This window comes from Hemiscyllium ocellatum, chromosome 7 (assembly GCF_020745735.1).
Source record: "Hemiscyllium ocellatum isolate sHemOce1 chromosome 7, sHemOce1.pat.X.cur, whole genome shotgun sequence".
In the NCBI taxonomy this organism is placed as follows: Eukaryota; Metazoa; Chordata; class Chondrichthyes; order Orectolobiformes; family Hemiscylliidae; genus Hemiscyllium; species Hemiscyllium ocellatum.
Window position 1 is genome coordinate 97,056,345 of NC_083407.1, and position 12,213 is coordinate 97,068,557.

General features: G+C 41.8%; 1 protein-coding gene across 1 annotated transcript in view; it reads left to right on the top strand.

Moving 5' to 3' along the window:
• Positions 1 to 12,213, top strand: part of tmem237a (transmembrane protein 237a) — a 34,781-nt gene that overhangs the window by 7,740 nt on the left and 14,828 nt on the right. Inside the window, exons 6-9 of the mRNA XM_060828152.1 lie at positions 550 to 701; positions 5,194 to 5,317; positions 6,641 to 6,832; positions 10,654 to 10,727. Of these exons, the coding sequence (XP_060684135.1) occupies positions 550 to 701; positions 5,194 to 5,317; positions 6,641 to 6,832; positions 10,654 to 10,727 (542 nt within the window). The remainder of the gene's footprint in view (positions 1 to 549; positions 702 to 5,193; positions 5,318 to 6,640; positions 6,833 to 10,653; positions 10,728 to 12,213) is intronic.

Genomic DNA, 12,213 nt, shown 5'->3' on the forward strand with positions numbered 1-12,213 from the left:
GTGGAGGCTGGTACAATTGCAACATTTAAGAGGCATTTGGATGGGTATATGAATAGGAAGAGGTTGGAGGGATATGGACCAGGTGGTGGCAGGTGGGACTTGAATGGGTTGGGATATCTGGTCGGGATAGATGGGTTGGACCGAAGGGTCTGTTTCCCTGCTGTACGTCTCTATGACTCTATGTGAAGCAACAGGGACATGTAGAGAAACCTTTTCACACAGCAAGTGATTGGGATCTGAAAGCTGACTGGCAGGGTGAGAAAGGCAGGTTTAATCAAGACATTTAATCAGAAATTGGATAATAATTTGAAAATGAGCAATGCATTGGATTTTAGGGAGGTGGAGAATCTCATCCAAAATTGCCCTTGAAGTTGTATCTGATGAACATGGCGGACACTAGGTCTGGCCCAAGATTGGTATTGCTTAGCAACTTGTTGACCAGTTTAGTTATCCTCATGAGTGATTAGAAATCTTTCATTGAGTGATCTTCCTTCATTAAACAGTATTCAAAAAATAATTCTAACATCACTTTATGAAATTAACAACCAGGAGAACACGGCCTGCTGGCTACAGCAATGAACTTGAAGTGGATGAAGAGGACATTATCAGTGAGGGGCAGGTTCCCCGACCCCAAGGTCCTATTTTTGCCATATCAGCTGGTTCCAGCCAGCAAGTGGACAAAGTCTTTCTGGAACGAAGCCGTAAGTAATTGTACTGGTTCTTGATGGGTACTATTGGTATTCAAGGAGACAGTTAGCCATATGGGTGTTGGGAGAGTTTAAGAAACCTGTGTGAAGCAAGTCTGTAAGAAGGATTGAGAATATATTGTATTCAAACGTAGGAACGCACCATTTGGCTCAAGTGGTACATGCCGGTATTGACACTCCATGTGAACCCCTTGCGACCCTGCTTCACCTAACCCAATCAAGCAAGTCCTTCCATTCCTTTCTCTTCACATGTACTGTTTTCTTGAAAGCATTTATGCTCTTCACTTCACCCACTCCTTATTCTCTTTATCAGTGACTGACAAGAACAAGGACTCTTCTAAACATCCTATTGGATTATTTAGTGACTATTTCTGACAGCTATTTTTGGTCTTACTGAAAAGTGGAACCATTTTCCATGTGTTTGCTCTCTCAAACTCTTACTTTAAAAAAAACCTTCAAGTCAAGATAATCCCAAAATCTCTTTTATAAAAGAAGCAAGACTCATCATCTATATTTCCTGTTAGGCATTAATTTGTAGTTTTGATATTTTGCTGTTCCTCTTTTGTATTCCTTGCTAATGTTAGGAAATACTAAACTTAATTTCATAATTTATAGTCAGAGTCATAGAGATGTACAGCATGGAAACAGACCTTTTGGTCCAACCTCTCCATGCTGACCAGATGTCCCACCTGCCACCACCTGGCCCATATCCCTCCAAACTCTTCCTATTCATGTACCCATCCAAATGCTTCTTAAATGTTGCAATTGTACCAGCCTCTAACACTTCCTCTGGCAGCTCATTCCATGCACGTACCACCCTCTGTGTGAAAAAGTTGCCCGTAGGTCTCTGTAATATCTTTCCCCTCTTGCCCTAAACCTATACCCTCTCTAGTTCTAGACTCGCTGACCCCAGGGAAAAAAAATTATCTTCACTTTAATTGTTTTTTGACTTTCCGAGCCTTTACGTTCATTTCTGTCATCTTCTTTGTAATTCCTGTATTTCACAACAATCATGTGAAAAAGGCTGTGAAATATCATGTGAAATATTATTGTTGGAAAAAACTGATCCAAAGAAGGGCAATCAGGAGACTAGTAGCCTTGTGGAGAGAGATTAGGCAGCAAAATTGTAAAAACTGCATCTTTTGATTTAACTTTATTTTTGATTTTGAACTGAATTGGTGAAAAGGATTGTTTTACAGTGAAGGACTTAGAAAGTATGTTGCTGAAACTAATTGTGGGCCATATTTACACTGTTACTTTGCAAGTAGTGAAGGTACGTTGTAAATAGATACCACGACTCTGAGGCACATACAAAGTAAGATTCATTCAGCATCAAGTAGCTCTGATTTGAGCACTTGTGACCAGTTGTGGATGCCAAAGGTCATCAACCTGACAACAACTATCTGATTGGTTCCTATTTAGTTGAACCTGGGTGCAAACAATACAGTGAAAGGCCCTCTGACGTCTGGGAAAGGCAGTGGTGTGTGTCAGTTTCCGATGAAAATAACCAGAGCTTAAGAAAGCCAGTTGTTTTCCCCTACCAGTTGCTGTGAGCTGTTGCTTTTAACCAATATGTCAGAGACTTACCATACATAAACCAATTACTCTATGCCTCCTGTGAAGTGAAATAAACTGAAAGAAAAATCAAAGAATTGAAGGAATTGGGAAACTAAAGAAAAACCCTATAGGCTGTGCTATTGAACGGTTTCCCCAGTTTTTTTTATTATTGCTCTATCATAACACAAATGTATTTGTCTGTATGTGGAAGTTTTTAGAAGATGGTGAGGATTTGAGTTTTAACTAGTAGTGATATGTGAACAGTTCACCTTTTTACCTGTGGTTGAATCTATTTATTTGTAATAAATCTTTTTCAAGTATAAAAACTGGCCTGTGTTTCTTCTTAACCTGAGTCTATCAGACAGATATGTTGGGGACTTTGGTATGTTGATCATTTTAAAAAAATGTTTATGACTCGAGGAATAATGGGCTTCATGTCCACAAGCTATCCTAATGAGGCATAGGTTTCCTTATTGAGGGAAGAAAGTTTAATCCCATCCTCAAATCTCTTTCTTCTTGGCTTATCTGAAGTTCTAACCTTCTCCAGTTTTCTTTATTCCTCCAGTCTCTTACACGTTTCTGGTCTTCTTCGTGTCCCCACTGGCAACTGTGCCTTCAGTTATCTAGACTCTGGATTTACTTCTTAAGTGTCTCCATCTTTCTTCTCATTTAATGTGTTATTTAAAACCTAGCAGTTTTACCAAACCTTTGGTCATGTGTCCTGATCTTTTTTGGCTCAGAAGTAGAACTTCAAATTTGTTACAGTGTGGAAGGAGGTTATTCGGCTCATTGTGCCTGTACCGGCTACCTAGTGTCATGCTCCTGCCTTCTCCCCATAACCTTACATGCTGTTCCTTTTCAAATAACCATCTAATTCTTGTTTGCCTCAATTGGACCTGTCTCCACCACATTATCAGATGGTGCATTTCTTTGCATTGAACTTCATCTGCTACCAATACACTCACTCCATTAACTTGTTTACATTCTTGTAAAGTTCAACACTATCTCCCTCACTATTTATAATGTTTCCAATTTTTGTATCATCTGAAAATCTTAAAATTGTGCCTTTATGCCAAGTTCTAGATCACTGAACATATTAGGAAAAGCAAGGATCCCAACACTGGCCCTTGGGAAGCTCCATGCAAACCTTCACCGAGTTCGATTACGCTGTGACCTTCTGACTCAATGTGTTTGTTGCAATATTGTTGCTCTCCCATTATTTCCTTTAACTCTAATTTTGCACACAAGTCTGTTGTATGGCACTGTAGCAATTGCTTTTTGGAAGTCTGTGTGCACCACATCAACAGTGTAGGGGAGAAAGTGAGGTCTGCAGATGCTGGAGATCAGAGCTGAAAATGTGTTGCATGTGTTACATCAACAGTGTAGTTCTGATCAACTCACTCTATTACTACTTTTAAAAAAAACCTCCAAGTTCATTAAACATAATTGTCCCTTAAATCTATGTTGGTTTTCCTTAATTAATCTGAATTTGTTTATGTGAGTATCGATTTTGAACTGAATTAGTGTTTCTGTATTTCTAGAATTGATACACTTGTGATAACGTGGATGTTAAAGGCGATATACAATTACAATCAACTATTATTAACTCCTCTCACTTGTGTTTCCAAGGGTCATCAGGTAATCTGGCACCGATTAGCTTCTGTGCAAAGATATGCAGGCATTCGTGGGAATGGATAAATTTTTCACTTCTCTCTTCTCTCCTAAGAAAGAGGAGATGAAAGCATAGTTGTAATGTCACTGACTAGAGGCTAAAGCAAATGCCCTATGACGTGGATTCAAATCCAACTGGAGATTGTGATATTTAAATTCAATTCTTAAAATTTGGAATATAAAGCCAGTCTCAATTATAGTGGCACAGAACTATCATTGTTTGTCATAAAAATCTACTGGTTCCTTAATGTCCTTTAGGAAAGAAAATGTGTCAGCAAATCCCTATCTGGTCTGACCAACATGTGATGCCAGACCAACAATAATGTAGTTGATTCTCAAATTGCTCTCCGAAGTCGCCTGGTAAGTCACTGTTCAAGGGAAATCGGGAATCAGAAACAAATACTGGATTTGACCTGACAGCTCTTCACTGAGTTAAAAATCACACAACACCAGGTTATAGTCCAACAGGTTTAATTGGAAGCACACTAGCTTTCTGAGCGACGCTCCTTCATCAGGTGATAGTGGACGGCTAGACCGCAACACAGAATTTATAGCAAAAATTTACGGTGTGATGTAACTGAAATTATACATTGAAAAATTGATTGTTAAGCCTTTCATCTGTTAGAATACAGTGATAGTTTCACTTCTTTCATGTGTAAATCACAAAACCTTTTTTGTTTAAAAGTTGCATTCTAGGGTTAGCTGTTAACAATGGTGATAGCTAGACAATATGTTTAAGGTGTTGGCCCCTCGTGTTCTCTGTCTATGCCATGATGTTTAGATTGATTCTCATCTAAAAAGTGAGATAAGAGTTTTACATAAATTCATGCCGTTTTTGAGCAAAGTACAATGTAACTCTGCAAGTACAAATTCACCCACAAAATGTGTGTGTGTGTGTGTGTGTGTCTGTCTGTCTGGGGTGGGGGTTGTGAGTGTGAGAATGTGTGTGTGTGTGTGTGTGTGTGTGTGTGTGTGGTGAGTGCAGAGTGTTTTAAGTCTGTGAGGGGGTGCATGTCGGAGTGTGTGTGTCTATAAGGGTGTGTGTGGGTGTCTGTGTGCGCGTCTATGTGTACCTCTGTGTGTGTCTAGGAATATCTGTGTGTGTAGTGCAATGGTGATCACCTGTAATGTGACATGAACCCAAGGTCCCGGTTGAGGCCCTCCCTGTGGGTACCGAACTTAGCTATCAGCCGTTCTCCACTGAAGCTGTGAACGGCTATGCTATCTTATTTTAAAATGTTGTACATTGCTTCCACAGGTCGATTTCAGGCCACAGACAGGTTGGAGATACAGAAATCTGCTGAGCAGGTTGATGTGTACATGGAGGTCAAGCCCACCTTGACAACCAGAGATGTCTCTTTACAGGTACACCGTGGATTTAGGTAAGGGAAACCTGTGATGGCAACAGTGCAGATTGTACCAGGAAATGAGAGTTGTCATTTGAACTCCTTCCACTTGAGACTGTTTCAGGTAATTATTTATTAGCTGAAGTAATTAGGAATTCAGTTGTCCAATTCTTTCAGAGCACTTATCTTTGCCTTAGTAGGCTTTTGATAATGTGTGCAGAAAATGAATAGCAAATCCTTGTTGCTAATTGTCCTTGGGTATTAGACTATCTGATGTTCACATTACCACACTTTTAAAAAAAGGCTTGCCTTTATATAATAATGTAAAAACAAAATACTGTGGATGCTGCAGATCTGAAATAAAACAAGGAAAGTAATGCAAAAACTGAGCATGCCTGGCAACTTGCTCTGTGAAGAGAGAAACCGTTAACATTTCCAGTCCAATGACTCTTCTTTGGAACATTCCAGTTTCTGAAAATGTTATACTGCCACTCTTGAAGTGTAGTCACATTGGACAGCATGTTTCCTATTTGCAAGTTAACTCTTATAAACAATATGATAAATGGCTAGAACTGGCCTTTTTGATTTCAAATAATGGCTTTGTGATTCATTCAGAATATGGCTACACCCCTTCTAAAGCTAATAGGTCTTTCTCAACAAAACTGAGCACATTACAACTGATGTAGTCAAGCCAGAGCTCTGTACTGGTGAAACGTAATTTCCTCACTTTGTATGACAGACCAATTGATGTGAAGGCCAGCATTGTATTAATCTTTAAAATTACTATTTTGAATCTGTCTGTTAATTTCGAGACTTTGAAATTTTGGACTGTAACTCTCTCTGCTCTTTACACTTCCCTGCTTCTGAGCTTCTCAACATTTAGTAAAAAAAAACTCTGTTCTATCTATCTTTGGTCCAAATGACCTCTGATTTCCTCACATTGAATCGATCTGCCACAATTTTGCACACTCAGTCTTTTTTTCAAAAGTGTCATGGGTTGCATTATAGAGTAAAGCTCTCTCTACACTGCTTCATAAACATTTGCATGGCAGGTACATCGTAATAGAGATTAGGGATCCCTTTACCATGTTCCCATTAGTCTAAGAATTCCCCTTTCAATTCCTACTGCAGGCATTTGCTAGTTGGGTACAGTTTTTGTGCTGTGGCCACATGTCAGATCCATTGACTGGAGATAATGTTGATCCCAAAATCCTGCTCAGAAGGAACACACAATTTGCCTGGAGCATAATGGCTGCATCCGTTGGATCTTCTTGTTTCTGATTTAATTCTAAAATTTTTCTTCAAAATGTATGGATGTCACACTGGGTATATAATCCGCTTTGTTTCCTCTCTCCTCAGGATAATTGGGCTTTTCTCACAAGGGTTTCTGTCTGGATACATGGTGTGGAATATCATTGTAGTTTATGCACTGTCGGGTAACGATTTCTCTGAACTCCCAAATCTACTGCAACAGTACAGCATGTTGGTCTACCCAGGACAGTGTCTCCTGTACATGCTGCTTGCCATCAGCACTGTCTCTGCATTTGACAGGTAAGAAGGTGAGGGAAGGATAGATATTTTTCAGCCATCTCAGGCTCCCAAATATCTCTCAAAATATGTACACAACTACATGGTTCAGCTTCCAATGTACAATTCATTCACTGATTATAAATCAGTTAACATTTTCTTGAGTGGTTCAGTTTTGAGATACAGTTTTGCTAAATTTTTTTGCAAGAGCACATTTCCTCCATTGTCGTCTTGACAGGCATCTTGATGACTGCAGAATGTGCATTGTAAAATGAGTTTGGGTTTACCTATGATTCCTCCCTTTGGGGGTCTCAATTTGTGATTCACCCACTTGGTGTTTGTGATTTCCTTGTTGAGTGACCACTGGTTTGTGGTCACTCAACAAGAGCTTTGTGTCTGTGATTCCTCCCACATGGTGATGAGATGTTTAATTATTTCTCCTTATATTGAGAGTAACTCCTACAGAAGCGCATCTTATATAAAATTAAAATAAATAGTTGCTGGCTCCCAAGAAGAGTTTATGGATCACTTCATACGGAAGTTTGAAAGCCAGAAGTGCAATGCTAGTAACAACCAAACTGGTACCATATAAAAGTAACCAATTAAAGGGAAATCTTGGAATAAAAGCATTAAAACATATTGATACTTTTGAAAAACTCAGTAGGTATCTAAACTTTAACAGTGGCAGGTTTGATCAAAAAAGCAGTTGGCAATGACTAAGGTACAAAGAAACTCATGGAGCAAGTGTGAGTCTCCAGGAAGTGACAGATTTCTAGTGTAGGAAATGTTGCTTAAGGTGGTTGTTAGAAAGTGGCACCCGTTTTATGGTCTGGACAGTTTGCAAGGAGATGAAACCAACTTTCAGACCACCTGTAAGTTGCGGGTCCTTGCAACAAGTGGCATAGATCTGCTTCTGCCTGTTTGCTGACCTGGACCCACTGCCATTTCTCAGATCAGTATGCCAGATCTTACTGGTGTTTTGGTGGTGTTGACACCATTTCAATCTTTTATTTTTCTAATTTTTGTTTTAGGAGTGAGAGTTCAAGAAAATTAAGATTAGCTTAACCATCACCCCTTGACATTCAACTGAATCCCCCATTATCAACATCCTGTGGGGTGCCATTGATCAAAAATTGAACATGCCACATAAATATAGTGGCTACAAGAGCAAGCCAGAAACTAGGAATTCTGCAACAAGTAACTCATCTCCTGAATCCCCCAAATCCTGTCCACCATCTACAAGGCATGAGTCAGGGGTGTGTTGGAACACTCCCCACTTACCTGATGGCTGGAGCTCCAAAAACACCACTAAAGAAGCATGACACCGTCCAGAATGTAGCAGCCTGCATGTTTGGCACCACATTCACAAGCATCTACGCCCTCCACTGATGCTCAGTAGCAGCAGTGTGTACAATCTATAAGATCCATTGCGGAATTTCGCTAAAGATCCTTAGACATCACCTTCCAAATTCATGACCACTTCCATCTATAAGGGCAGAGGATACATGGGAACACCACTGCCTGCAAGTTGCCTTCACTCTTTCTTCACTGTTGCGAGTTTGAAATCTTGAAATTCTCACCCTAAGGACATTGTGGGCCAACCTACAGCAAGTGGACTGCAGCTGTTAAAGAAGGCAGCTCACCAGCACCTTTTCGAGGGAAACTCGGGATGGGCAATAAATGCTGGCCAGCCAGTGATGCCCGCACCTCACAAATTAATTTAAAAAGCTGAAAAGATGTTAAGTTTTATTTATGTTAGTGTGAAGTCTGGTTAGCAGTTTTCAGGAGAAAGTGAGGACTGCAGATGCTGTGGGTCTCCTCTACGTTGGGGAGACCGGCCGCCTACTTGCAGAATGTTTCAGGGAACACCTCTGGGACACCCGCACCAACCAATCCAACACTCTAACTCCCCCTCCCACTCCGCCAATGGCATGCAGGTCCTTGGCCGCCTCCATCGCCAGATCCTGGCCACACGATGCCTGGAGGAAGAGCGCCTCATTCCGCCTAGGAACCCTCCAACCACACGGGATGAATGTAGATTTCTCCAGCTTCCTCACTTCCCCTCCCCCCACCTTATCTCAGTCCCAACCCCCAGATTCAGCACCACCCTCTTGACTTGCAATCTTCTTCCCGACCTTAGGGGGTGGCACGGTGGCACAGTGGTTAGCACTGCTGCCTCACAGCGCCAGGGACCTGGGTTCAATTCCTGCCTCAGGCGACTGACTGTGTGGAGTTTGCACGTTCTCCCCGTGTCTGCGTGGGTTTCCTCCGGGTGCTCCGGTTTCCTCCCACAGTCCAAAGATGTGCGGGTCAGGTGAATTGGCCATGCTAAATTGCCCATAGTGTTAGGTAAGGGGTATATGTAGGGGTATGGGTGGGTTGCGCTTCGGCGGGTCGGTGTGGACTTGTTGGGCCGAAGGGCCTGTTTCCACACTGTAAGTAATCTAATCTAAACTCCTTTCCGCCCCCACCCCTTCTCTGGCCTATCACCCTCACCTCCTTCCACCTATCGTATTCCCAGCACTCCTCCCCCAAATTTCCCCCCCCCCACCTTTTTATCTCAGCCCGCTTGGCACACCACCAACCTTATGCCTGAAACATCGATTCTCCTGCTTCTTGGATGCTGCCTGACCTTCTGTGCTTTTCCAGCACCACACTTTTCAACAACTAATGGCTTTCAGGAAAAAGGCATCATGGTTCGTGCAGCCATTGAACGGTAAAACATATGAGTTCCTGTGACTAAAGGATCCATACGCCATCAGACAGTTGCAAGTCTACTTAATGCCAGCCAATCTGTCATCTATACTTGACTTGGAAGCAGCGTCCTTTCCATCATTGGGTACAACACTACTCGCCATTACACACGCTTTTGCTCTCTCTATCCTGCCTACCATCCTTGTGCAGGTTCTTCTCTCCCAGACCCCTCATATACAGATAGGGTCCCTCAGATCCAGCTACCCTGAAACTGGTAGTATCCAAAATCCAGATGTTGTCATAATCTTTCATGTGTCAATTCTAATTCTTAAAAAGTATATGTAGTATTTAAGTTTACCTGGACAGTGTAGTTTGATCCTGCATTGGCAAGGTGTACCTATAGATTGGTTACTTGCACTCTATTCTGTGCTCCAACTGCCACTTGACCTCACCTAACCCAGCTTGATCAATATTGTCCACAGCTTGTACTGCCTACCTCAAAGTCTGAAAATAAACATATATTGGTTTCAGGCTCAATCCTGGGAGTACCAGGTTTGAAATATCGTACCTGTAGGATGTTTCAATTTTCACCAGTGCCATGGATTGAAAATAAAATTGAGAACAGTTATTATAGCCCATATTAGATTAGCAGAATGGGTAGACAAATGACAGGTGGAACCTAAAAACCTATACAAGGGCTGAGAGGACCTGATGATTATCAGAACGGAAAATAATCAATCAAGCTGTCAAAATATGGTTGGTTGATTCATGATGCTACCTACTTACTTGGATCAGCAAATCCATCAGTACCTCAGCAGGATGACTATTACTGTCAAACTACCTTCTGAAAAACAGATTCTCTACTCTGGAATGTATGTGACCATCTCTGATCCCAAACTTAAAGCTCTTGCCTGCATATATACACCCCACTCCCTGACCAATACCACCATATTACTACTCCTTCTCCCTGAGCAAAAGTGGGTAAATTCCAATGAGACAGAACATGCTCCCACCACAATGAAGCAATTCTTCCTCACTGAACATAAAATATCTGAAATTAAGCAGTTTTAAACTGTCAAAAGCATCAGACACAAGTTCCCAGTTCATTCATCAACATTAAACCTTTTTTCTCATTGTTCTGTTCTCTCCAGGGTTAATTTAGCTGATGCAACAATGACAGTGCGTAGAATTGTGACACTGGATCCTGCTGCATTGGCCTCTGTCTGTAAGTACTTGCATTGCTCTCCCATATATGCTTACCCATGTTTATATTTTTGCATGTTTTGTTCCTGTTCATATCATTGTATCGCTGATCCATTGCCTGTGAATGTCGCTGATCTGTTGTTTGTCATGATCTCACTTTGGATAGATATGCAAATATTTACAATTAGTATTTTATTGTTAACTTTTAAGTTGAAGGATGCTAATCCTTCAAAACAGAGCAGCTTGAGTAATACAATTTCCAATGGGAGACTAAAACCAAAATGGTACTTTTGGTTATGCTAGTGTATTTGTATCTAATTTTTAAGAGTTGCTGGTTTCCTCTGGTAACTGGCTTGTGTTGACAAAGTTTAAAAATCACACAATATCTGGAAATAGTCCAACATGTTTATTTAATATATCTGATGTATAACTGATATATCATTTCAGTTGCATGGCACTAATCTTTTGCTGTAAATTCTGTGTCTTTTGGTCATGCTCCATAGCTACCTGATGAAGGAGCAGCGCTCCAAAAGCTAGTATGGAGGAATCTTGATTGTTCGAACGAGACTTTTGGATAATTGATTATTTGGTTAATTGATTTTCCTCTGGGGCTTGCAGTTTTTGTGAAGTGTGTTCCATGTTCAGGAGACTAGGCAGTGGCACACTACGCACACCCGCTCTCCCAACCCTGTCCAACACCGCCCCCAACACTTCCCCCTGCATCCACCCCACCCTTGTCAAATACCAACCCAGTCCAATCTCGCACCCCCCACCCGTGCCCCAAACCTGCCCAACACTGCTGCCCCCGCGTGTTCCCCCAAACCCATCCAACGCTGCCCCTGTCCCCCTGCACTCTCATCCAAACCCCCCCCCCCCCCCCCAAACCGGTTGAACACTGCTCCCGTCCAACATTGCTCCCCCTTACCCCCGTACCCTGCCCGCCACTCAAACCCATCCAACACTGCCCCACTTCCCATCCACCCCACAACCCACTCCCCATCCCGTCTGCCCCATCCCCTCTCCGGGGCAGCTGGACTAGATGACAACAGCAAGACTACTGTCTCCAAATGATACACATACCTTTTTTACTGCAACTTTTAGTTCCACTTTTGCCCTGTGCAGGATAATGTTGGAGAGATTATCTGGGGAGGTGGGGGGGGGTCTAGGATACACGCCTATGTAGAACTCCAGGGAAAATGTGGGGGTAGAGGGGGAGCAGGCGGATGGTCAGTCATTTGGAGACGGTGCCTAGGCTCCCATCGTGTCCAGGACTGTTCTTGGCAGCATTTTGGTAAGCTGAGTTCTCTTTTAATCACTGTAAATAAAAGACATGATCAGTTTTGGAAACACGTCTTTGATGTAATGTTTCAATTGGGACCTCGAGATCTCCTTTTGAGTAATCCAACATTCAGATAATTGATATTCGGATAATCGAGGTTCCTCTGTACTTCCAAATAAACCTATTGGACTATAACCCAGTGTTGTGTGATTTTTAACTTTGTCCGTCC